Consider the following 24,187-nt stretch of genomic DNA (forward strand, 5'->3'; position numbering starts at 1 on the left):
GGGGAGGGGTAGAAGAAAACACCTGTGTGGAAAGCATGGCAATATTGCTTCCAGCCCGAGTTGACGGATTCTCCACGCCCCCTCACGCCTCCTGCCGGACTCCCGACGCCTCCACTCCGGACGCCACGCCGGACAAAGCAAAATATCCGTTGCCTTAAAGTCCCCCCAAAACTGGTTCCTCGCCTTCTCCTCCCTCCATGTCTGAGGTCAGCGCGATTCCGTATCCCTAAATCCTATCAAATCTGTAACAGATATTTCCAGATTTCTTTTTCTGGAAGAAAAATGAGAGAAATAGGCAAAGCTTCCTGAACACGCTTCCTGTTTTCTCAAAGGACACAGATTCTTTGAGATCTGCTCTCCGGGAAAAACAGCTTCAAACCCCTCATCTGCTTAAAAAGGAAGGAAAAGAAATGAACAAACCACGAGTTGCCTATGAAATCATCTGCCCAGGCATTTCACGAAATAAAATGAAATTACGAAATAAGGAATTGGGAAACACCTTCAGGTTTTAGAATCGAAGTCTCCTCCTCCAACCTCCTCCTCCTCCACCTCCCCCTCCTTTTCTTTTTAAGATTTTGTTCTTAAGCAATCTCCACACCTAGCTTGGGGTTGGAACCCACAACCCCCAGATCAAGAGTCACATGTTCCACGGACTGAGCCGGCCAAGTGCCCTGAACTGAAGACTCTTTTTATGTCGACTTCTATCCCTTTGCCTCTTAGGGAGACCTAGTAGAAACATCTCCTTTATTTCTTCTTCACTGTGGAAACCGCTTTTATTTTATTTGTCTCTGTTACTTCTACATTTCCATTTGCGGTTATTCATATAAATTCAGATCTAGGAGCTACTGGAAAACAGTAGGGAAAGGCTCGAAAGAAGAAAGGTACACAAGCAGGTACTTGTGTAATACGGTTTTTTTGCATACTTCCCCTAACATGCACAGGCGTGCACCAGCACACACACAGTTGCATCCTCATCAGTTACGCTAATAGAACTCACAAAAAACAAAAGCCTCAAACTAAGCCAGGTTCAAAGTATCAAACTAATGCTAGACTGGAACATTACTATGCTTATTAACAAACTTTTATTAAATGTCTGCTCTTTGTTAGACGTTTTTGATACCATTCCAGTGCCTCTTGGACCACCAGAACACAGTATGGTAGACGTGAAAGTTAAATAGTAAAACATCAGCATATAATAAATGCAAAATAAATTATATAGGCAACAGGATAACATGATGGGAAAGCACTGGTTTAGAAGTCAAGAGATCTGATTTCTATCCAAACTCTGATACTCACATGTCCTGTCACTTAAACCATTAGTCTCCAATTTATTGCCTACAGGTCAATCCAGTTCCACTCATTTTTGTTAAGCAAAGCTTTATTGGAACACAGTTGTGCTCATTAGTTTACATATTAGGTATGGCTGCTTTGGGTTACAATGGCAGACTTGGGTGTTGGAACAGAGCCTAAAATATTTACTATCTGATTGACCCTTGCTGACGCCTTTTTTTTTTTTTAAGCTTATTTATTTTGAGAGAGACAGAGACAGTGTGAGCAGGGGAGGGGCACAGAAAGAGGGAGAGAGAGAATCCCAAGCAGACTCCACACTGTCAGTGCAGAGCCTGGCACAGGGCTCAAACCCAAGAAACCATTAGACCATGCCCAAAATCAAGAGTCGAACGCTTAACCAACTGAGTCACCCAGGTGCCCCGACTCTTAAATGCTCAGTCTCTTTCCTCATCTGTGCTAATATCTGTCCTCAATCACACAAAATTTGTCATGGGAATCAAATGGGATAAAATATAAAATTATTTTTGAAATAAAGAGGGAACATAACATTTTTGAAAGTCTGCTATATACCAAACTTTGTACAGGCACTTTAAGTGCGTGATCTCATTTGATGGAGTAAAGGGCCAAAGACAGCCTGTATATCATGTTTATTGGAGAGAATTGTTGGGAGAAGGACTTGAGTTGGTCACTGAAAGAATGGAAGGGTTAACAGGAGCAGGAAAAGGCCAGGCAAGGTAACCAGCATGAATTAGAGTTTAGAGCTAAAAAGTCTTAAAGTGTTCAAGGACAAATAAAAAAGTGAGCAAAGAGATCAATTAGGGGAGAAGGAGAAACAAAGGCTTTGACTAAAGGCTTTGAACTTTCTTATCCAAGCACTGAGGAGCCATTGAAGGATTCAAATAGGATATAACATTCAAGACATTGTTCTGTCGGGGCGCCTGGGTGGCGCAGTCGGTTAAGCGTCCGACTTCAGCCAGGTCACGATCTTGCGGTCCGTGAGTTCGAGCCCCGCATCAGGCTCTGGGCTGATGGCTCGGAGCCTGGAGCCTGTTTCCGATTCTGTGTCTCCCTCTCTCTCTGCCCCTCCCCCGTTCATGCTCTGTCTCTCTCTGTCCCAAACATAAAAAAATAAAAAACGTTGAAAAAAATTAAAAAAAAAAAAAGACATTGTTCTGTAAAAGTATTCTGGTTATCAGTGAGAAAGGATTAGAGGTAAGAGAGACTATTGCTATAAAGTTTAGGCCAAAGATGTGGTGATGAAATGGATAGGAAAAAATAGATTTTAAGAGACATTCCAAGGGGCGCCTGGGTGGTTTAGTCAGTTCAGTGTCTGACTCTTGATTTCAGCTCAGGTCATTATCTCATGGTCCCTAATTTCAAGCCCAGCGTCAGGCTGTGTGCTGACAGCCCGAAGCCTGCTTGGGATTCTCCCTCTCTGTCCTCTCCCCCTTTGGGTGCCTGCATGTGCATGCGTGCTCTCTCTCTCAAAATAAATAAACTTAAAAAAAAAAGACATTCCAAATGCAGAATAAAAAGATTTGATGATGGGGCACCTGGGTGGCTCATTTGGTTAAGTGTCTGACTCTTGATTTTGCCTCAGGTCATGATCTCAGGGTTGGGTTCCCAGCCCATGTTGGGGTGCAGTCAGATTCTCTCTCCCTCTCTCTGCCCCTACCCCACTCACACTTTCACTCTCTCTCTCTCAAAATAAAAAAATATTTTTAAAAAAAGAACATGTTGACTGAATGGCACCAAGTTTTGAGTTTAGAGAAATGATGGTAGCATAGATAGCGCTTACAAAAGAAGACGAGTATAAAAAGGCAGAACAGGACATCTTCAAAGGAAAGAAAGTATTTTGATTGGGGACTACTGGAAAAAGCACCAGACTGGAAACTCAGAATTCTGTACCACATGCTGTGTTGTCTTGTACAAGCCACCTAAGTTTCCTTGTCTAAAAAGTGAGGGGTTTGAGTGACACCTGTTGGTTCTAAAATGCTGAAATTTTCAATAATATTTAGGTGTTAATAACATGTAAACAGAACTGTTCAGCAGAAATGTAGATGTTCAATATGTCTTCTGTGGGAAATACTGGGACTAGAGATAGGGCTTCAGGAGTCTTCAAAGTTGAGGCAATAATTAAAAGCCATGAAAGATGAAATCTTTTTGTGAAAGTATGTAGTCAGAGAAAAGAATCAAGGACTGAGCCTGAGCGCACACCCACATTCTAGAGTGGGCAGAGGTGGGGCCATTAAGAGATACAGAAGTTGCTGCCAGGTAGGTAAGAGGAGAATTAGGATAGTGTGCTGTCATGGAACCCAAGGCAGGAGAGTTTCAGTAGGCAGCATCAAGAGTGTCAAATGCTACAGAGAGCAGGAAGCACATAGCCTTTGTAAAGGATCCTGGATCTAGCTATTGATTTGATGGAAGCTCCATTAGAATACCTGATTCTGTAAGATAATTAGTGACTCTGGAAGGTGCACCAGAGTGGTAGTAGCTAAGCTGTAGGGGGCTAAGGAGTAAGTGGTAGGAGTTGGAAAGATTAATTTTTTAGAAGTGTTATTTATTTTTGAGAGAGAAAAAGAGTGCGAGCAGGGGAAAGGCAGGGAGAGAAGGAGACACAGAATCTGAAGCAGGCTCCAGCTCTGAGCTGTCAGAACAGAGCCTGATGCAGGGCTTGAACCCACCAACCGTGAGATCATGACCTGAGCTGAAGTCAGATGCTTAACTGACTGAGCCATCCAGGAGCCCCAGGATTTGGAAAGATTAGACTGTCAAAAATATGACGAAAATGGGGTGCCTGGGTGGCTCAGTCCGTTGGGCGTCTGACTCTCGGTTTTAGATCAGGTCACGATCTCCTGGTCGTGAGATTGAGCCCCGCATTGGGCTCTGTGCTGGGGCATGGAGGCTGTTTGGGATTTTCACTCTCCTTCTTTGTCTGCCCTTCCTGCCCCTCTGTCAAAAATAAATAAATAAACTTATAATGTTATGAAGAAAATATGAGAAAGAGGACAAGCAGACTCAAAAGATGTTTTCCAGAAGGGGGAGAACTGATCCCACTTGTGGGAGGAATAAATATTACTTGTAGGAGAAATAAATAAATAATTCAAGAACAAAGTGAAGCTACAAGATAAAGAGGGGGATAAATGACACAGCAAAAGTTCCAGAGGAGAAAGGTAATCAAGGGCACAAATGGAGTGGTTTGTCTTAGAAAGGAGGTTACGCTCTCTGAATTCAATCAAGAGACGATTCTTCCCTGAGAACAGAAAACTTGAGCAATGGGGGAAAGATGGATAACCAGCTGTGAGAAACATGCTAAGTAGCCAATAAGAACAATGAAAATGGCTGAGTCGTCTGATACATCGCCAAGGCTTAGGATGGGAGAGGACATGGTCTTGGTGGTCACTGGGACAAATGAGTCAGAGTGATATAGAGAGAAGAGTGGACGTAGATAAATGTACAGACTCCATTTCCGCGTCCTGATAACACCGGGCGGCTTTCCATACGTTTAGCAGCTGCAGCCTTTTGAATCAGGATGTGGCCTGTGTCTGAGTGGACTCCCCATTCTGACAGCTCTAGGGCACCCCTTCCTCATCACAACTAGCAACCCCAGTGGCTGTCCTGGCTCCTGTGTCCCCCTTCTGGCAGCAGTCGATTACATGTGCATTTATTCACAAGCACCAATAGTTCCCATCAAAGCAAAGAGCTATCCCAGAGCAGAAGAGCCTGCTAGTCTGGGCCAACTGGAAGATTTCAAAAGTGAGAGACACAAAGGAAATGTACTAGTCTCTGAGACTACATGAAAACACAAGGCCCATTCTGAACCCTGTAACTGTCCCAACAGTGGTCCCGAGGAAGCCAGCAAGAGTCCCTTTTCTTCTCCACTGGACCTCTCTCATCCCATTCAGATTCTAACTAGCTGGAGCTCATGTTCGAAAACATTCCCATCCCCTCTCTTCTTTCCTGCTGCTTAGAGAATAAATACTGGTACTTGAAGCAGGTTTACATTTCCTCCAATCAACAAACTGTTTAGGTATAAAATTTCTTTAATCAAAAAGGATTGCTCTTCCCTCAACACAAATGCACACGTTAAAAGTAAAAAATATATATGAGAGAGACACATATTTACACAAATTAGAAACCACAGTCTTGAGTCCTGGGTTAGGGGTTGAGAGAATGGACATCAGGGGCAACTGAAGGATGGCTTCTCATCTGCTCTAGATGTCTCCCAGTCATCTCTCTGGCCATGGTGGGTAGACCAGGGTGGGACAGGGTACAGCTCCAGTCTGATGGCAGAGTTACTGGCAAACTGTGGCAAGGAGGTCCCTCTCCAGAGAGTTTCTTAGGAGCACTGGGGATGACAGGCGATGCTGTAGCAGGTAGAACTGAAGTGGTTGGGGCAGAGTGGGTGAAGGGCTGTACTCCGTGCTGGACAAAAAGGATGATACCGATGCTGGCTCCAGTGCCTAAAGGACCGTGGCTCAGGGAAATGGTACCTGGGGAACTGAGGGGTGGGTTGCAAATTGGAGTGGTGTGGGTCCAAGTGAGGTGCATGGCTGGCCATTCTGTGAGGTGCCAAGGCTGCTTCGATTTCAACACTAGATGTCCTAGCTGTGTCTGGTCCATCTTTTCCGTGGGAGGTGCAGGAGAGGAAGCAGCTGGATGGCTGTGGTGGCTTGGAAAATGCTAGAAGGAAGACACAAGAGAAAAAAAAAATACGTGAGAGAGCTCTCAGATGAACTCCACTTAGTTGCTTAAAATTTTTCTTTCCTTGGGGACTGTCTGCAAGGCAAACATACCGTGTTTTATGCAACAGATAATTTCCTGGCAGGCCATGATTAAATAAAAATTTTAGTAACCTAATTAGACTTTCACTTACTTGACGAATACTTGCAAGCCTGTTACGTACCACATATATATCAAACACTGGACATCCAGGTGGGCAAAATAAAAGTCCTGTAAGGTTTCACTATTTAAAAAATAGTTCATTTTAGAACTTATTTTTCAAGGCTGTTTTTAATATTTATTTTTGGGAGACAGAGAAACTGAGTGTAAGCAGGAGAGAGGCAGAGAGAGAGAGAGAGAGAGAGACAGAGAGAGAGAGAGAGAGACAGAGAGAGAGAGAGAGAGAGAGAGAGAGAGAGAGAGAGAGAAAGAGAGAGAGAGAATCTGAAGCAGGCTCCAGGCTGCGAACCGTACAGAGCCCAATGCGGGCCTCTAACCCATGAAGCGCAGGATCACGGGATCATGACCTGGGCCAAAGTCGGACGCTCAACTGACTAGGCCACCCAGGTGCCCCGACTTCAAGCCTATTTTTAATTGGAATCATCATTTCCCAATTTGTATATTTAAAATTTTTCATTTCCCTTGGTTGAATTGCTTAAGAAATGTAAATTGATATGCAGGCAATGGGGTGCCTAGGTGGCTCAGTCGGTTGAGCGGCTCTTTTGTTGTTGTTGTTGTTGTTGTTTTTAATGATTATTTGTTTTTAAAAAAGAGAGAGAGAGAAAGACAGAGTGTGAGTTGGAGAAGGGCAAAGAGAAAGGGAGACACAGAATCCAAAGCAGGCTCCAGACTCTGTGCTGACAGCTCAGCTCCAGCCTGAACCCAAGATCCGTGAGATCATGACCTGAGCCAAAGTTGGACGCTCAACGGACTGAGCCACCCAGGCGTTCCAAGTGTATGACTCTCTATCTTGGCTCAGGTAATGATCTCACAGTTTGTGAATTCAAGCCCTGCATCAGGCTCCGCACTGATAGTGCTTGGAGTTCTCTCTCCCTCTCTCTCTGCTCCTACCCCACTTGTGCTCTCTCTCTCTCAAAATAAATGAATAAACTTAAAAAAAATTGTTTAAAAATATGCAGGCAAGAATCCTCCTGCTTATTTAAAATTTTTTTTTGTTTTATTTATCTTGAGAGAAAAAAGAGAGCGCATGCACACTGCACACACAAGCAGGGGAAGGATAGAGACAGGGAGAGAATCCCAAGTAGGCTCCATGCTGTCAGTGCAGAGCCTGGCTTGGGGCTCGATCTCAAAAATGGTGAGATCATGACCTGAGCCAGAGGTTTAGCTGACTGAGCTACCCAGGCACTCCCTCTGCTTATTTTTAAATGAGTTATTCCCATAGCAATAATAATTGTGGTTGATTGAAAACAAGGACTGTCCATTATCTATAGGAGACTTTCCCCTCCCCATCATTTGAGTACCCCATAAACACACTGTTGTTTGAAGGCACAAAAAAATAGGTCACTTCTAGGGGCACCTGGGTGGCTCTGTTGGCTAAGTGGCCAACTCTTGATTTTGGCTCAGGTCACGGTCTCATGGTTCTGTGAGATTGAGCCCTGCATGGGGATCTGCACTGACAGTGTACAGCCTGCTTGCGATTCTGTCTCTGCCCCTCCCCAAAGCGTGCTCCCTCTCTCTCTCAGAAATAAATAAAAAGTTTTAAAAAATGGATCACTTCCACACTAAGTCTAAGAATCTATCCAACATGGGGCACCTGAGTAGCTCACTTGGTTAAGCATCCACCTTCAGCTCATGTCATGATCTCACAGTTTGTGAGTTTGAGCCCCGTGTCGGGCTCTGTGATAACAGCTCAGAGCCTGGAGCCTGCTTTGGATTCTCTGTCTCCTTCTCTCTCTGCCCCTCCCCCACTTGTGCTCTGTCTCTCTCTCTCTCAAAAAAAAAAAAATCTATCCAACACTCCTTCTATAGGTGTTCCATGGCCGCCCTCCTACTCTCTCGGTGATATATTTGTTATGACCAGTCCTTGAAACCCACACTTCCAGAGGGTTTGGTACAGAGTACTTGGGTAGGAGTAAAAAGAAAGAGAAGGGAAGGGTTTCAGGGCAGCAGAGGAGAAAGGATTTGTAAAGAAAAACTAAAAACTCTTACTGCATAACTCATTTGGCCAGGTAAAAAGCCTTCTATAGAGGCACCTGGGTGGCTCAGTTGGTTAAGCCTCTGACTTCAGTTCAGGTTGTGCACTCATGGCTCTTGAGTTAGAGCCCCAAGTCAGGCTCTTTGCTGACAGTATGGAGCCTACTTCAGATCCTGCCTCCCTCTCCCTCTGTCCCTCCCCCGACACATGCGTGCACATGCTCTTTCTCAAAAATAAATAAACATTTAAAAAAAGTATTTAAAAAAAGTCCTCTGTATCCATGCAGAAAGCAGAGAAGCTGAAACGTGAGGAATAAGGTTAAACTTCATGGAGTGCCTTTTTTTTTTTTTAAAGTAGGTTCCATGTCCAGTATGGAGCCCAATGTGGGGCTTGAACTCATGACTCTGAGAACAAGACTTGAAGTGAGACCAAGAGTCAGACGCTTAGCTGACCAAGCTACCCAGGTGCCCATTCATGGAGTTCTTTGTAGTGATACAGACAAAATAGAACAAAAACCATATAAGAATCAAGACAATGAAGGAACGTTGGGCATTCCCTCCCATGAAAAGAAACTTATTGGCAAAAAGGAAGAGACTTAGAAGAAAACAGAAAGAACCCATTTCTCCATGTACACTTCATTCTCTTATTTCCCCACCTCTCTCTCAGGTTTACAAGTTCTTACCTTGGTCAGCTTGTGCCTGCTACTGCCCAAAGATGACTTCTGAGCAGCTATACGAGGAAACCAAGTCTTTAACATCCCTTCCACCTGTAGCAAGGTTCCTAGGTAACGCTCCCTGTGAGAAAGACATTTACTTAAAATGCCATCAAGTGTGAAAAAGGCAACAAGACAGGATTGTGGACATCTCCTTTTAATGAAATACTGAGGAAAGAACCAGGAGAACTCACCCCATCTGGGGCTTTTGCAAAACACCTACAATACGCTGGATCCTGTCCATTGCCACGCTCTGCTGGAAACTGCTCAATCCTGGGGTCAGGGAGAAGGAAAGACATGAAGGATTGAGATGCAACAATTTAGTCAGGTAAAGGAAGAACAAAGCATGGTTAAAATAGATTCACCCAAAGAAATGAAATCACAGAAGCACAAAAGAAATAATGTAAAGATTTAAAAAAATAAAGCTTTAAATGCAAAGATTTAAAAGAAATACACATTTAAAACATCAAGAGAGAAAAAGAAAGAGGAGAACCTAGCCCAAATAATTGCAACTAACCAAATAATTACCTCTCTCAAATCGACCCATCTTCAGCCCATTCAGTAGGTCTGTGAGAGGGCGGATGAAACCTTGGAGCTCTTTACACTGTAGGAAAACAGGACAAAGGCTATGGGAGGGCTGAGAATTGCCCACACACCAGTACTGTTATTCCCCACTTCACAGGGTCCTTACTAGCCATCTGGGTGCTAAGCCATTCCAGTATTGTCTCCTTTCCCCTGCTCTTTCTTACCTTCTGAGCAAAAAGCAGGTCTCCTTTTGTGATACAACCCTGGATGTTTACAGTGGTCTGTAATTCACCGTCTCTTGATCTTTTGACCCCAGATCCTGCCATAGGAGAGGCCAAGCCCCGCTGTTCCAAGTAAGATGTTGTATGTTGGTTGCTGGAGACCTTGGGCCGTTGCCTGGAGCGGATAGGACCAGGCCGTGGCCGAGAACCTCCCCTCTGCCCAACAGTGTCTGGCCTGGGGCCATGGGCCCCTTTGTCCTCCCCCTCACTATCGGAGGGTAGACCAAAGTCACTGTTCACTGGGGAGGTGGAAAAAGAGGAAGAGAGAGAATAGGAAGAACAGGAAGAAACGCTAGATGGAGAATCCATAGGTTCAGAAGCAGGGGCTGGAGAGCAGCTCCCGGAGTACTCAAAGATCGGGACCTGCAACTGAAGAGCAAAGCAAGGGAGCATGTCACCATAATCTGAAAATTAGGAAATGGACTGGGAGACTGGGGTGTACTGCATGGGATGATAATATCTCTTCTCTCCTCCCCAGTATCACCTGTCTCAGAGCCGACAGACAAGGTCATCTCCTCCGCCTGCCCCCCTCAATTAAGTACCTGGACTGCCCCTATGGGCTCCGCAGAGCAGCCCTTACTTAGTCTGACGCAGACTCTGTTCTTACCTCCCTCTGTTCAGAGTAAATTACCTGACTCGACACCTTCCATCTCCCCACCCTGAACATTTGTTCGCCAGGTCTGTTCCCAACCTAACCCCGCAGCAAGGGCTACGACGAGCCGAGCCGTAAATCTCCGGTAACCGAAGCCACCTAGTGACCCTGTAGGGCCTGCTCCCCACAGGAACCTCCCGCCTCTTTCCAATCTTTCCAATCCGGAGCCCTGCACCAGGACCCTCTACATTCGCGCCTGACATGTGATGCTCTCACTCCCAATGCCCAATTCTGCTTTCGGTCCCTAAACCTACTCCCTCGGGGTCTGATCTTCCCGCGCGCGGATGGCTTCCCCGTCCTACAAGCCTCCTCACCTGCGTCGGATCTGCTCAGCCCAGGCTGCCTCCGGCTTCTCCAACTCCGTCGCTCTCGGCTACCCACCTCCGCCTCTCTCCCACTGGGTCCCGCCCCTTCCCCCTCCCAGACACGTGCGGCGAGGCACGTGCCTTCCCCCTGCGAACACAGACCTCACACCCTCATTGGTTGTCTAACCGGTGGCACGTGACTCCCGCTACTGACTTTCACATCCCATTTGCTACAGCCTACTAGGGGCTCGGCCAATAGAGACCCAGTTAGGTGACGATTGGCTGGAAGGAAAGGATTCCGTGCTCCGCCCCTACATGCGGCTCGCGACCGGGACCCGGTGAGGAGAAAAGGCGGAGGGTGGAAGAAGAGTGGAAAAGGGAGGAGCCCGCGGTCTTAAATAGGATGGTGGTGGGCAGGAGACGTGCGGTTGGAGTGCACGGACGGGGTGTGTGATGTGAGGCGCGCGTCTTGGGATGTGGGACTCCCGGCTCCTCTTCGGTAGCAGACTCTCCCCTCCCCCTTTATCTCCCCTCCAGCTGTTAGAGCCTCCGCTCACGAGGGCAGCACGTGGAAGCCAGCAGCAACTTGGGTCTGCAACGTGTGTGAGAGAATGGCTGTATGCTACTGTGTAGCCTCCCCCCTCTGGGCCGCGCGGCCCTCGTGACTCTCCGATCTCTGGCTCCCTCTCTCCGCCTCCTCCTTCTACAAGTTGGGTGCCTCCTGCCCTGCTGGGTGAGGAGGGTGGGGACTGCCGCCGAGAACACCGCGTCCTCTCCCAGACTCCCACTGGGGCGGCTCCTCCGGCCCTTTCCTTACATAACCCGCCACGCACGTTACCAGCTCAGATGCCAGTCGGCCACGACTGTAGAGGTCAAAGCTGAGCTCGGGTGTTCTGACTTTTCTATCCAGGCTCCTCCGGCCTTGCGCCCTGAATTCCGTGTTCCCTAACGTAGAGAACGGAGTATGGGTAGGTCCCTGATTTCCTAGATGATACCTTCATTTCCTTTATTTGTTCCCTGGAGAAGATTCGGAAGGCTTGGAAGGAGGGAGGGTGGTACGTTCGGAGTTCACAGAGTCCGGAATGGACTATTCGCTGCCCCCTGTAGTACTGAAAGTACAGTGCGGAGAAGGGGATAGGGGCTCAGGGACGGTTTGCTCATAGAAGGTGAGACACCGAAGAGACCGCAAGGGGGCAGCCCAGTTCTGATTAGGGTCTCGAGGATAGAGAAAATTAAAATGTGTCCCTGCCTGCCCTAATTACGCCCTGGAAAAGGCACATTGTGGGGGGTGGGGGGTGTGAGTGGAGGAGGGTGTGAATTTTAAAAATCTATTCTAAGTAGTTTTTAATATTTTACATATGTTTAACAATGTGCTTATTATACAAAAAGGAAAAAGTGTTCTACATAAACCTCAACTCTCTTTTCCCAAACACAGCCTCAAAACCATGTGTAATAAAAGAATTAGACGGAATTGTCTGTGGTGCTCTTCTCCATTCTTCACAAAATTTCAGGTTGATTCACAGTCCTAATTATTCCTCTCATTCTTTTGCCAGCTGACACCCTTTCTAATCTACCCTTCCTACCCCCCATATCCTGGTGCTCTCTTTAGTGTTGTGAGTTTAGAACAGAGCCTCTCAGGGAGTAGAGAGTAACCAGATTATTTCATTTATTTATCTTCCAAATTCCTCTTCCCAAATCCCCATCCAAAGATTTGTAGCAGCCTTCTTTTTCCTAAAAAAAGCAAAGAAAGGGAAAAACACCAGGCTCAGGTGGCTGAGAAAGCGCCCCTCCGGGCCCCCCACCTCTAAGAAAACTCCCCATATTTCAGATTCCAAGCTAGATTTCCCCCTGAGGTCTCCTGGAAGATGTGTCCCCTCCCTTGCTCACTCCTTACTCTGCTAAATCTCTTCACACACACCCCCCATTAGTTATTTAGAATCCGAATTTTAAATTCCTTCCCTATAGTACAGGCCTCTTTTCCCTCCTTTTGTCTCCACCACCTGTGCTCTACTTTAGGGAACCAACCACCACCCCTACAGCCTCTGAACTTTGCCTCTAGACTCTGCCAGGTTGTAAGGCCCCTCCCATTATGCCCTCTGGCAACTGCCATATCTTGAACCACCTCCTTGCTGGAACCAGCTTTGATTCCTCAAGGCAGACTGGAAATCTGGGGAGGTTTTTTTCTCTATTTCATCTGCTTCTGCTGTACAAGGTGCTGAAGTCCTCCCAGTTCAGAAAAAGTAATGACTCTTGTTTGAAAAGTCTCTGCCTCAACATTTCCTAAACCTCTTGAAATTAGATAAGATTTTTCTAAACGAGATCCTTCTTCCTTTTAAGTAGCTGAGAACTGACCAGGCTGGAAACATTAGCCAGAGATACTGGTAAAAAAAATTAGTTCACTGATTCCCCCAAGGCCAGTGGCTGCACTCTCACCTTCTACATGAAATACATCCCCCCCTGAACGAGGGCCCAGGACAGGAGGAGGGGAACAGGACTCTGCAGACTGGATACAGCATCGTTCAGATCTGGACTCTGCTAAAATACAGACATCCCCCCCCACAGTAGGCCAGTGTCATCCTTCCTACCATCCCCCTCCCCCTCTGAAAGGGTAGCCGTCTCTTTACACCAACCTCAGTCTTCCTTTCCTCTGAGCTTACAGAAGGATCCATCTCTCCTCCCCATTACCATAAGGAGTCCTTTCCTCTGTGCCTTTCAGCCTCCTGACCATACCAGGGAGCTTCAACTCACTTCAAGAATGCACATTTTTATCTGTTATGGGCTTGACACTGTGTTAGTCAATGTGCTAGGTGCTATAGGGGGGATGTAAATGTGATTAAGATCTGACCCCTTTCTTCAAAGAGTTTACACTCTAAATGGAGCCTACCATATACTTTAAAATATTTCTTCGTCCTTGTCATCAATCAACTTTCCATTCCTACTGATTCCTCCCATCTGTGGTCAATTATATTCAGGCTGCACTTCGGTCCTGTTGCCCTTTTTAGCAACATGTTGTTTCTCTTTTTTCATTATCAGATTTCTCAAATGATTGGTCTATACTCTCCCTCCCCTTCTTCACAATGTACTCCCTCTCTAACTCCACAAAAACCTTTTGCTTAACTACTCAATTAAAACTTTCTTCTTTGGGGTTACTGGTAACCTCCTTTTCTCTGGCCTCTTGGTAGCTTTGTATTGATTATATTAAATTAAATCTTCTAGATTCTAAAATACAAACTTGGCTATCTGCCTCTCCAGTCACTTCCACATTTTCTCGGTTGATTCCTTGTCCTCTTTCTACTAGCTATAGGCACATTCATTGGCCTTTTGGTTTTCTGTGTACTGCCTCTGTTGAGCTCATCTACTTCCGTAACTGTGGCTTTAGGACTGTAGCTCTGACCTAGTTCAGCTACCTTTAGGACACCCTTATAGGGCTGTCACCATAAATTCAGCTTGGCCAATACCAAATTTATAACTTCAGTCCTAAACCACTCTGACCTTCCTTCCACAGGTCCCATTTTGGTCAGCCATTTTTGCAGACATCCATATTTGAAACTTATTTCAACATTCTCCTCATTTATTGCTCCTCTGAAATTATCACTGAAGCAAGGCACTTTCTTCAAAATATTTCTTATTTTTCTCCTCTCCATTCAAAATGCTACTTCCCTAGTCCAAACCTTTAATGGATTGTTTCTGGAATGATGCAAGTCTCATGCATTTCTCCCCACTCCACTGCATCCTGCATACAACCAGACAAATAGTTTTTCTAAAATACCATTTTCAGGGGCGCCTGGGTGGCTCAGTCAGTTAAGCGGCCGACTTCGGCTCAGGTCATGATTTCGCGGTCCCTGAGTTCAAGCCCTGCATCGGGCTCTGTGCTGACAGCTCAGAGCCTGGAGCCTGTTTCAGATTCTGTGTCTCTCTCTCTCTGACCCTCCCCCGTTCATGCTCTCTCTCTGTCTCAAAAATAAATAAACGTTAAAATTTTTTTTTTTAAATACCATTTTCACTGTATCTTTACTACACTGAAAAACTTACGAGGCTCCCCATTGCTTGTAAGTCCAAACTTCAGCCTGACACTTCAGATTCTCCTGTAATTCAGCCCTATCTTGCCCTATGTGAAATTACCAAGCAAATATTAGGAGCCTTGTAAATTAAATTGTTTTTTCTTAATTTCCCACTGTACCTTCCCGTATACCTTCTCCTTCAATCATACCCTACCCACTAGACATGCATGATTGCTCCATACCCTCACCCCTGCAGCTCTTTCATTCTCTATTCTTCCCTCTAATTGTTTTCATACTTTCATAACTTAACCACCAATCAAAAGCTCACCTATCCTTCGAAGTGTATCTGAAGCATAGTCACCTCCTAAAAGTCTTCCAGGCAACTCCAGCTCGTACTGATCTCTGTCCTTCTACTGCCTAAAACACTTGCCTCAAATTTGCCTATGCTCTCAAATTTATATGTAATTTAACAGTGTTACAAACATTTTCATTTTGTTCGAAATGTTTTGCAAGTGTAAACTTGAGTTTTATAAATACTTTCAGGGCAATAACAACATCATAGATTTCTTTTTCATCAGCAGCAGCAGCGGCATCCTTCACAGCTTTAGTCATAGGTTTCATACACGTTAAGTACCACTGAACTGAAATTTAACTGCACCAAATCTTCCCAGTTTTCTGAATACAAGGTTAGTATTGAATCTCAGCAAAAGGTATGATGGCCAAGCTGAGCTGGGCACCTGCACTGGTGTACTAGTTATTTGGTTCCTTCCCCCGCCGCCCCCCACCCCTCCCCAAGCCTATTATTCCAGCCCTCCCCCTGTTCTATGTCTCCAGCCCTGGGATCTGTCCTGGGCTAAGAGATGTCTCATACCTTCCCCCCACCACCCTGCCATCCCCAATCTACTTACTGGTTCCATTGTCATTGGTTTCAATGTTTCAGGCTTCTGATGGTCTGTAAGTTCTGTTTCGTGACTAATGGTAGTAGTTTCCGCTCCTTCCCTTACCTCTTTATCCAACCTGTTCTGCTCTCAGTAGGATCAAGAAACAGAGTTATCATTGCCTCCATCCAATATCCTCATAGATTCTCTATTTAGAAGCCTTCTCTCCTGAACGCCCCACTGCCCAAGACTTAAGCTCAGGAGTCCTCCCCACTTTATTGTTTGCATGGATTATGTACCCATTTCCATTCACCAATTCTCTTGACTCAAGGACTGCCCCTCCCTCTCAATGTCTTAGCAAACCTACTAAGTTCTGGCTTTATTCTCCCCACCTGTGGTTAGCAAATCTGCTTTGGGCCCACTACCTAGTTTCATTTCACCTAACTCATTTTTATTTTTGCTAATCATTTACAGTTCAACATTGCCCACTTTCTTTTCAACTGTTACCTATTCTGACGCTTTTAGATGTAGAGGTCACTCACCAGTCTATCTTCTGATTCAAATATGGAGTAATCAACAGTGAAATTTGCACCAAAGTCATCTGGGGGGGGGGGGGAGAAAAAAATCAGTAGTGACAAAGGAAAAAGGTAGCAGTAGGTCTAGAAATGGAAAGAGGAAGAAATTGCTCCGAATACTTCAACTTGCTCAAGTTGTAACATTTACTGGTGTAATCTAATTCTAATGAACTTTAATGTTAAAAATGTTTGTGAGTGTGTCTGAATTTATATTTTCAATCTGGTATCCAAAATAATTTACAAATTTGAGAATTTTTAAATTGTTTCAACCCATTTCCAAAGAATTGAAAGTCACTGGCTTGAGAAATAATGCCACAAGCCTTGATAAGGTCTTTGCTCATAGCCAAATTTCCTCTGATCTAGTTGTTCCAATTGCAAAGAGAAAGGCAAAGTCTCAGAACTAAGCATCCCCAAAACCTCTGTCCATCCTGCTGGGGATCAGAGACGCATACATACTCACCATAATTGGGGGTGACTGTATAATAATAGACCACCTGATAATAATCATCCTCTTCTAGTCCTTCTTCATCCCCATATTCTTGTCCTACGGGGACAAGGACTAGAGGTCAAGGGGCATCTGGAACTCCTTAGCAAAAGAAGGACACCTGAAGTTGATCTCAGCTCTGTCAATGTCTTTGCTTTCTGCCTCCCCTCCAAGGCCTTACTATCTCACTGCCCCTGTACCTCTAAGCCCTTCTCAGTCTTTGGGGCTCCATATCTGTGATGAGGCTTGTGACTCTGTGCCCTTTCAATTCAGGAACTCCTAGAGAGAAAATGTGTCCCTTCACATTCTGTAAACCCAAAATAAGACCTAAAGCTGAAAAAGGTAGGAAGCAGAGATACCAGAAATGAAGAATTCCAAATCTCTTCTGGAGAATGCTGCAGACCATATTAGATCTGTGAGAGACCTTCTCACCTCAGTGTCTCACACAGAACGGAGACATACATCTTTAGGCTTTTGGACTCCGGTTTTAGTTCCCGATTCGCTGCAGACTAACGGAATAGCCCTGAAGAAGCCACTAACCATCGCTTTTTTCAAATGAGTCAGCTGGACTAAATGACCCATCTACATTAGTTTTTCTTCCTTCCTAGGACTAAAAATATGTGGCTTTGACATGATTAGGTCTCCAGGCCTCCTACTAAACACTTCCCTATGCTCCTTGAATGCTCTCCCTGAATCCCAGGCAATGACATACAAATCTGGAGGAAAAGGAAACAATGAGAGTACCTGGCAGACTGGGAACAAAGGAGGGAAGGAGCCAAGCTACTTTTGGGAGTCTGTCCCTGAAGGGAAGCCAGTTCTCCACTACCATAAAGGCCACCCCCTACTTCTGTGTCCTTACTAATACAAGGGGTTTTCTCCAACCCTCTGGGAAGGAAGATTCCCCCAGCTTCTCTCACTAGTATCAGAGTGCCCCGCCTTCCAAGAGCCCACCTCTCTCCTCCACCCTCACTGTAGTCCCTCTCCCTCTTGTCCAACTCTGCGGTGATGGACAGCTGACGTGACTCTTGGTGGGGACTCCCTGTGTCAAGGGTTCCATCTTCATCAGCTGTTTCTGACAGGACTCTGTTTTCCTCCCCCTCTTCTGGCTCTACTTTCCAGATTCCCCCCACCCCCCACCCCGCCCCGCCCCAACACTGGACTCTGGCACAAATAGTGTTATTACTCCCCATTAAATTGCACCTCTCATCCACTCCTCATTTTTCTTTCCTCCCACCCTACTTATGATAGAAGATCTGGCCCAAAAGCTCAGGGAGAGAGAGTGAACTTACCCAAGATAAGTGGCACAGCAAGGATGGCTACAAAGAGGACATCCATTCTGGATTCTGCACTATTGCTGTGAAAGTAAAAAAGGAAATTACAGCGTTTCTCACCAAACTTCCCCCGCCTCCTGCCCTCCTCCAAAGCTGCTGCAACTCTTTTCCCCAGGGAGTAGAATTCCCCGCCCAGTTGCCGACTGACTAGATCAATGGTTGCTACCGGTCAGCCAGAGAGCTGCCCAGATTAAGAGAGAGGCAAAGTGGATTTTGATGTGAACGTGTTCACTGAGCTTCCCCAGTCCTAGATTAGATCCATTCAGGATTCCGCTGACACTACCAAAGCAAGCAAGCAGACAAACCAAAAGCCAGACCAAAACCCAAAACCCGTGCCTATCTAGAAGCTTCCCCTCTGAAGAAGAGGACTCCCTCCTAGTCCTCACAAAAAGCTCACCCTCCCTTTCACGGTCCCTAACTTACCATCACTATCTAGAGTCCAGGCTTATTCACAATCTCTTTCTTCACAGTCAAAATTTTAGAGGAACTGATGAGCACTTTTTTCTAGACTGAAAGAATGTCCTCTCTTCTGCCTGTCTTGGACTCTGAAATACAAGAGCAATACTAACATCATTGTCTGATACCCAAAGCACCTGCTGCAGTACTTCTGATAAAAATCTCTCAGCCAAGGCCAGTTATTTCCTCTATGGCAAGTACTGACCTCACTTCATGTCTTTCTCCACTTTCTGGATACAGGATGGAAGAAGGGAGGAAACAGCCTCTTTCCTCGAATAGATGCCCCCCCTCCCCACTTGCTATGCCCCCTTCATTCTATCCACAGGGATAGAGTTCATCTCACCCTTCTCTCTGCTTTTATATTTCCCATTTTCATTCAGTTCAACTCAGAAGCATTTAGTAACATATATGCTAGGCCCAGTCTGATAGGCAATTCAGAGGTCACTGGCGAGGGAATAAGAATAGTTATGTTGTTTAAAAGGAAGTTAATAAATATCTATTTAACATCTACTACAAGCCAGGCACTATGAAAGTCTCTGTGGAACCACCTGTGGACAAGAGAGGTTTGGTGTTTGCTCTTAGCACTTAGAAATGCTGTGTGAATAGCTCAAAGGAGAGATGAGAAGACTTGTATTCTCGTGTCTCTTCTCCTGACTCCGCCTGCTAGCCTCGGAAGCAAGACACACTGGAGTTTTGACCACTGGCCAGCATGTTTCCACCATCTTAACCTTTTGCGGGGGAGGATTTGCTTGATGATGATGATTTTCCATGTACATCTATACAATCTATTCCTTCAGCTCCTTTCTAGAATTTCCTGGAAAAAAGTGTAAAACGCTTCTGTGGATGTACCCATATGCATTAACTCATAAATCACTTCCAGTAAGGAAAGGAAGCCCAATTCTCTTTGAACAATTTCTATAGTTGTTTTCTTTGTACTTTGATTAGTCTCTCAAAAACAATATTCCAGATCCCCTCACTTTTCCATCCTGGTACTCTTTTGCCTAAACGTTCCTCCCTAAAGACTGACACTACCCCCATCCAAATGAGGTTACAATACCCTCCTCTCCTACTTTAATTTTCTTTCACTCTAATACACACAACCCCTGTGTCTTCCCCTGGCCTAAGGAAAAGACACCACTGAAGTTCATTTTCAGAAATAAATAGAGGAAGTATGACCTAAAAGGAACTGTGTGACTTGGGGGGCGGGGGTGCTTGTCGTTTTCCTCTAACCCCACAGCTCTAATTGCTTTTTACAAACAGTCTTAACTCTGAATCTTAACACCGAATCCCATCTGACCTCCTTCCTAACATTGCTCTCCAGGCTCCTCTTCGTCTTTCCTACTCTCTGGTCATTACAGATGAAAGCGTCATTAGCGGTATACTCACTGAATTGCATGTTTCCTATACTCGTCTGTTCAAAGAGCTCTTACTTTTAAGTCTAACCTTCATCTTTTAGGCAGTAGCTCAAGCCCATTTCCTCTCATTCAAGTAAGAACAATACCCGTCCCTATCTCCCTGCACCCTCTATCCTGTGCTTTCTTTGTATTTGTCCTTTAGGTTCCAACAGGATCTTCCCCTCCCCCGCTCTGCAGCTCTTCAAGAAGACGCAGAATTGCTACCACCCTTCCCCACAGAATAACGAAAGGAAGCCGCAGCCAAGGTCCAATGGGACCCAGGAAGCCGGGCCAGTCCCGGCCCACTCCCTCCTTTTACCAGCTCAAGCCACTCCCAGGACCGAAGTCGAAGGCTTAGTAGGGCAGGAGGACTACAACTCCCGGCAGGTTGTGCTGCCTTGTCCCCGCCCCCGCAGCTCCGCCCCCGCCGAATCTTCATTGGCCTTCGGGGGTGGGGATTGGATGGGAGGTGGCCATGGTGCTGCGGCCGGGATTTGTTCCCTCCTCGGCTTCCGTAGAGGAAGTCGCGCGGACCTGTATCAGGGGTTTCGGTGTCCCCCCTCCCCTTCCCTGGGGTCCGGGGGTGACATTGCACCGCGCCCCTCACGGGGTCGCGTCGCCACCCCAAGCAGACTCCTTAGCTGACGTGCTGCCCCCGTCCACCCCTCTTGGCCAGGCCTCCACCCCGCCCCCAGCTGCCCAGCCATGGGGGCCGCAGTGTTTTTCGGATGCACTTTCGTCGCTTTCGGCCCGGCCTTTGCGCTTTTCTTGATCACTGTGGCTGGGGACCCTCTTCGCGTCATCATCCTGGTGGCGGGGTGAGTAGGGGGTCGGGAAGACGCGGGAGGGCGCCAGAGAGAGAGAGAGAGAGAAAGAAAGAGAGAAAGAGATCCGGAAGGGGCTGGGCGAGCTTGGGAGCCTTAGTTGGGGGAGACAAGTCGGCGGTGAAGATTGGAAAGGGTCGAGTCAGGGGTCTAGATGATTTGCCCTTTCCCGCAGTTGGTTTCCGCCTTCCAGGGATCGCACAGATTCCTCCTATACTCCTCCCGGCGACGTCAGAGAAGGCCCAAGGCCAAGACTCGTGAGGGGGGTGTGCTGACCTCCGCCGGCCTGAAGGAGGATCCAGGAATGGATACCTCTCCCTACTACTGTGCGCGTACATTCTGGTTCTCATCGCTCTGAAGACTCATTAGTCAGATTTCTATCCCTTCCCCTGCGTCCGGATCCCTACAAGACTCCCTTGGTGGAGACACCTATCCTGTCTCCTCCCAGTCTTCCAGACCATCCGGAAGTCTAACTTCCACTTTACATGCTGCAGCCTTGATTGGTTCTCCTCCTTGATTTCTCTGGCTCTCCCTACCCTGGCCTGTCTGATTGCCCTTGTCTTTCCTCAGGGCATTTTTCTGGCTGGTCTCCCTGCTCTTGGCCTCTGTGGTCTGGTTCATCTTGGTCCATGTGACCGACAGGTCAGATGCCCGGCTCCAGTATGGCCTCCTGATTTTTGGTGCTGCGGTCTCTGTCCTTCTACAGGAGGTGTTCCGCTTTGCCTACTACAAGCTGCTTAAGTAAGAAGATGGGATGGTCCAGAGGGGAGAAGGGCAGAGGATTGCACTCTGAGAAGTGGGGCAGCCCCTGGGTGGTGGTTTGGAAGAGGAGGCACTAAGGGAGGATGTCAGAGGGAAAGGAGCATTCCTGCCTTTCCTCATGTTTCCCCTACCCCACCCTACCCCACCCCACCCCAGGAAGGCAGATGAGGGGTTAGCATCGCTGAGTGAGGACGGAAGATCACCCATCTCCATCCGCCAGATGGCCTATGGTGAGCCAAGGGAGAGGGACTGGAGGAGGGGGTTGGACACCCCCCTCTCCCAGGGAAGTCAAAACATGCACATGTTCCAAGGGGCTGCTTTTTTCCCCTTCATCCCTGACTTCCAAGGAGAGGTGGTCTGGAGGGAAAGTAGGTGTGGGGGGAATTGTGACTGGGAATGGGGCGAGATCACTGGTAATCAGGCTACAGCGATCTCTGACATTGATGAGACCCTCCTTCCCCCCAGTTTCTGGTCTTTCCTTCGGTATCATCAGTGGTGTCTTCTCTGTTATCAATATTTTGGCTGATGCACTTGGGCCAGGTGTGGTTGGGATCCATGGAGACTCACCCTATTACTTCCTGACTTCAGGTAAGATCTGCTTTCTGCCTTGCCTTCATGCCCCATCCATCCCTGGCCCCGATCTGATTTATTGGTCCTCCCTGGGAGACTTCTTTGGCTCAGCATCTCAGGAGGCTGGGAGCAGATGAGGCATGTATCTCATTCCCATCTCCCTCCCTGCAGCCTTTCTGACAGCAGCCATTATCCTGCTCCATACCTTTTGGGGAGTTGTGTTCTTTGATGCCTGTGAGAGGAGACGGTACTGGGCTTTGGGCCTGGTAGTCGGGAGTCACCTACTGACCTCGGGACTGGTGAGTTGGGGACAGGGGCCTGAGTTAGAAAAATATTTAATGGTCAGCAGGATGGAAGGGAGATCTATTCTCACTTCTTAACACGTTAAAACATATCTAGGGAGGAGGCAGAAAGGTTAGTGTTTAGAAGACTCTCATCTCAGCATCAATTGTATAACCTGCCCTGGGTATCCTCTGGGAGTTTGAATGGATTAGTCAAACTGTAATACGAATGGCTGGAGGTGAGCAAGAGGGCAGAAACCTCTGAGGGAGCTGAAAATCAAAAGTCCTCAACCACAAAATATTGGTGCTCTGAAGGGAAGGATCAGGGGATTTGGGTGAGCTACCTGCAGGGAGGTTTGGGTCAAAGGCATGTAGAGAATTTGGGGATTAGGCAGAGAGAGAAGCTAAACTCATTTCTACTCTTATCTCCATCCCTAGACATTCCTGAATCCCTGGTATGAGGCCAGCCTGCTGCCCATCTATGCAGTCACTGTTTCCATGGGGCTTTGGGCCTTCATCACAGCTGGAGGGTCCCTCCGAAGTATCCAGCGCAGCCTCTCGTGTAAGGACTGACTACCTGGACTGATCGCCTGACAGATCCCACCTACCTGCCCACTGCCCATGACTGAGCCCAGCCCTAGCCCGGGTCCTTTACCCACCATTCTCTGTCTCCTCCTCGTCGGTCTATCCCACCACCTTCAGGGTTTTGCTTTGTCCACTCGTGACCTTTAGTCTCTAGGCTTTACCAGGAGCAGCCTGGGTTCAGCCAGTCAGTGACTGGTGGGTTTGAATCTGCACTTATCCCCACCATCTGGGGAGCCCCTTGTTGTCCAGGACTCCCCATGTGTCAGTGCTCTGCTCTCACCCTGCGCAAGACTCACCCCCCTTCCCCTCTGCAGGCCGACGGCAGGAGGACAGTCGGGTGATGGTGTATTCTGCCCTGCGCATCCCACCCGAGGACTGAGGGAACCTGGGGGGGCCCCTAGGCCTGGGGTGCCCTCCTGATCTCCTCGCCTTGTATTTCTCCATCTCCAGTTCTGGACAGTGCAGGTTGCCAAGAAAAGGGACCTAGCTTAGCTGTTGCTGTGGAGATGAGATTAACGGAGGCTCAAGGGTAGATGAGCTCTAAGTTTCCCAGTACCTCCTCCCCAGACTGGGCATCTTGGTCTTTTTCTCAGGTCTGAGGGGAACCATTTTTGGTGTGATAAAGACCCCAAACTGCCTTTTTTTTTTTTTTTTTTTTTGGTTTTGTTTCTGTTTTTTGAGTGGGGAGGGAGGAGGTGAGTTGGAATTCTTCTAACCTCTTTGGACTATATTTTCTCTCCTCAAATTACTCTTCATGGCTGGGCTTATCTGTCCACCTTTCCCTTTGGTCATGGGCCTTGGGGGAAAGGAAGGAAGTGCATGTTTGGGAAACTGGTATTACTGGAACTAATGTTTTCACCTCCTAGACCACCAGCATCCCTCCCCTCCCCAAGGTGAAGTGGAGGGTGCTGCGGTGAGCTGGCCCACTCCGGAGCGGCAATGCCCCTGGAGAAGTCAGACTACCATGACATCACAGGGAAGGAGGGCAGATTTTTTTCTAGTTTTTAATTGGGGTGTGGAGGGGGGGGGGAGGTTTTCTATGAACTGTATCATTTTCTGCTGAGGATGGCACATCCCATCCTTTTAATCAAGGTGATTGTGATTTTGACTAATAAAAAGGAATTTATAATTGTGGGGGAACTTGGCTTTTAAGGGAGGGGATAACATGTTAATTGAGATTTCTGCCCTCCCACATCTCTTACCCAACCTCTTTCCCACCCTGGCAACCTCTGATCCCCTCCAGCATGGCTTTGGTACAAGGGTAAAAACCCGGGCTGGTGGTCTCATATGTCAGAAACTTTGGGTTAAGCATTTTCCAGAAGTGGACCTCCCTTCGCAGGACTGGGGTAAAAAGAGTTTTTCACCCCTGCTTCTTTTCCCCTGTCCTTTGCACACCTCTGCCAC

General features: G+C 47.0%; 4 protein-coding genes and 1 long non-coding RNA gene across 8 annotated transcripts; 3 read left to right on the forward strand and 2 right to left on the reverse strand.

The window, feature by feature from the left end:
- The first annotated feature begins 13 nt into the window (after positions 1–13).
- On the forward strand, positions 14–425 carry LOC128773430 (uncharacterized). The gene is made up of 2 exons (XR_008417661.1): positions 14–206; positions 333–425. It is a non-coding gene; the product is annotated as an uncharacterized LOC128773430 (long non-coding RNA).
- A 4,890-nt stretch (positions 426–5,315) lies between these two features.
- On the reverse strand, positions 5,316–10,770 carry CIART (circadian associated repressor of transcription). Of its 2 annotated transcripts, XM_019432908.2 has the most exons (6): positions 10,652–10,770; positions 9,629–10,054; positions 9,408–9,483; positions 9,074–9,152; positions 8,850–8,961; positions 5,316–5,973 (listed from the first exon to the last, which is right to left on the reverse strand). In XM_019432908.2, the coding sequence occupies exons 2-6, from the start codon at positions 9,992–9,994 to the stop codon at positions 5,449–5,451; spliced, it is 1,158 nt and encodes a 385-aa protein (XP_019288453.1). In that variant the 5' UTR covers positions 9,995–10,054; positions 10,652–10,770; the 3' UTR covers positions 5,316–5,448. The 2 variants fall into 2 exon arrangements, with proteins under 2 accessions (XP_019288453.1, XP_019288451.1); XM_019432906.2 differs by having other exon boundaries at positions 9,629–10,721.
- Positions 10,771–11,047: 277 nt separating this feature from the next.
- LOC128773437 (uncharacterized) lies at positions 11,048–20,406 on the forward strand. Its single transcript, XM_053890084.1, has 2 exons — positions 11,048–11,610; positions 19,925–20,406. Exons 1-2 carry the CDS (start codon positions 11,607–11,609, stop codon positions 20,404–20,406), a joined length of 486 nt encoding a protein of 161 aa, XP_053746059.1. The 5' UTR covers positions 11,048–11,606.
- Positions 12,285–19,297, reverse strand: CUNH1orf54 (chromosome unknown C1orf54 homolog). 3 transcript variants are annotated; one of them, XM_019432919.2, is made up of 8 exons: positions 18,573–19,297; positions 18,335–18,456; positions 17,870–17,934; positions 16,557–16,640; positions 16,064–16,122; positions 15,552–15,665; positions 13,076–13,177; positions 12,285–12,373 (listed from the first exon to the last, which is right to left on the reverse strand). In XM_019432919.2, the coding sequence occupies exons 3-7, from the start codon at positions 17,913–17,915 to the stop codon at positions 13,079–13,081; spliced, it is 402 nt and encodes a 133-aa protein (XP_019288464.1). In that variant the 5' UTR covers positions 17,916–17,934; positions 18,335–18,456; positions 18,573–19,297; the 3' UTR covers positions 12,285–12,373; positions 13,076–13,078. The 3 variants fall into 3 exon arrangements, with proteins under 3 accessions (XP_019288464.1, XP_019288466.1, XP_053746068.1); XM_019432921.2 differs by lacking the exon at positions 18,573–19,297 and having other exon boundaries at positions 13,076–13,174; positions 18,335–18,353; XM_053890093.1 differs by lacking the exons at positions 13,076–13,177; positions 18,335–18,456; positions 18,573–19,297.
- Positions 20,272–23,421, forward strand: APH1A (aph-1 homolog A, gamma-secretase subunit). The gene is made up of 7 exons (XM_019432918.2): positions 20,272–20,579; positions 21,156–21,326; positions 21,504–21,577; positions 21,813–21,935; positions 22,089–22,216; positions 22,637–22,760; positions 23,098–23,421. The coding sequence occupies exons 1-7, from the start codon at positions 20,467–20,469 to the stop codon at positions 23,160–23,162; spliced, it is 798 nt and encodes a 265-aa protein (XP_019288463.1). The 5' UTR covers positions 20,272–20,466; the 3' UTR covers positions 23,163–23,421.
- Positions 23,422–24,187: the final 766 nt, after the last annotated feature.

This window comes from Panthera pardus, unplaced genomic scaffold (genome assembly GCF_024362965.1).
Source record: "Panthera pardus isolate Hobbes unplaced genomic scaffold, ASM2436296v1 HiC_scaffold_11, whole genome shotgun sequence".
NCBI lineage: Eukaryota > Metazoa > Chordata > Mammalia > Carnivora > Felidae > Panthera > Panthera pardus.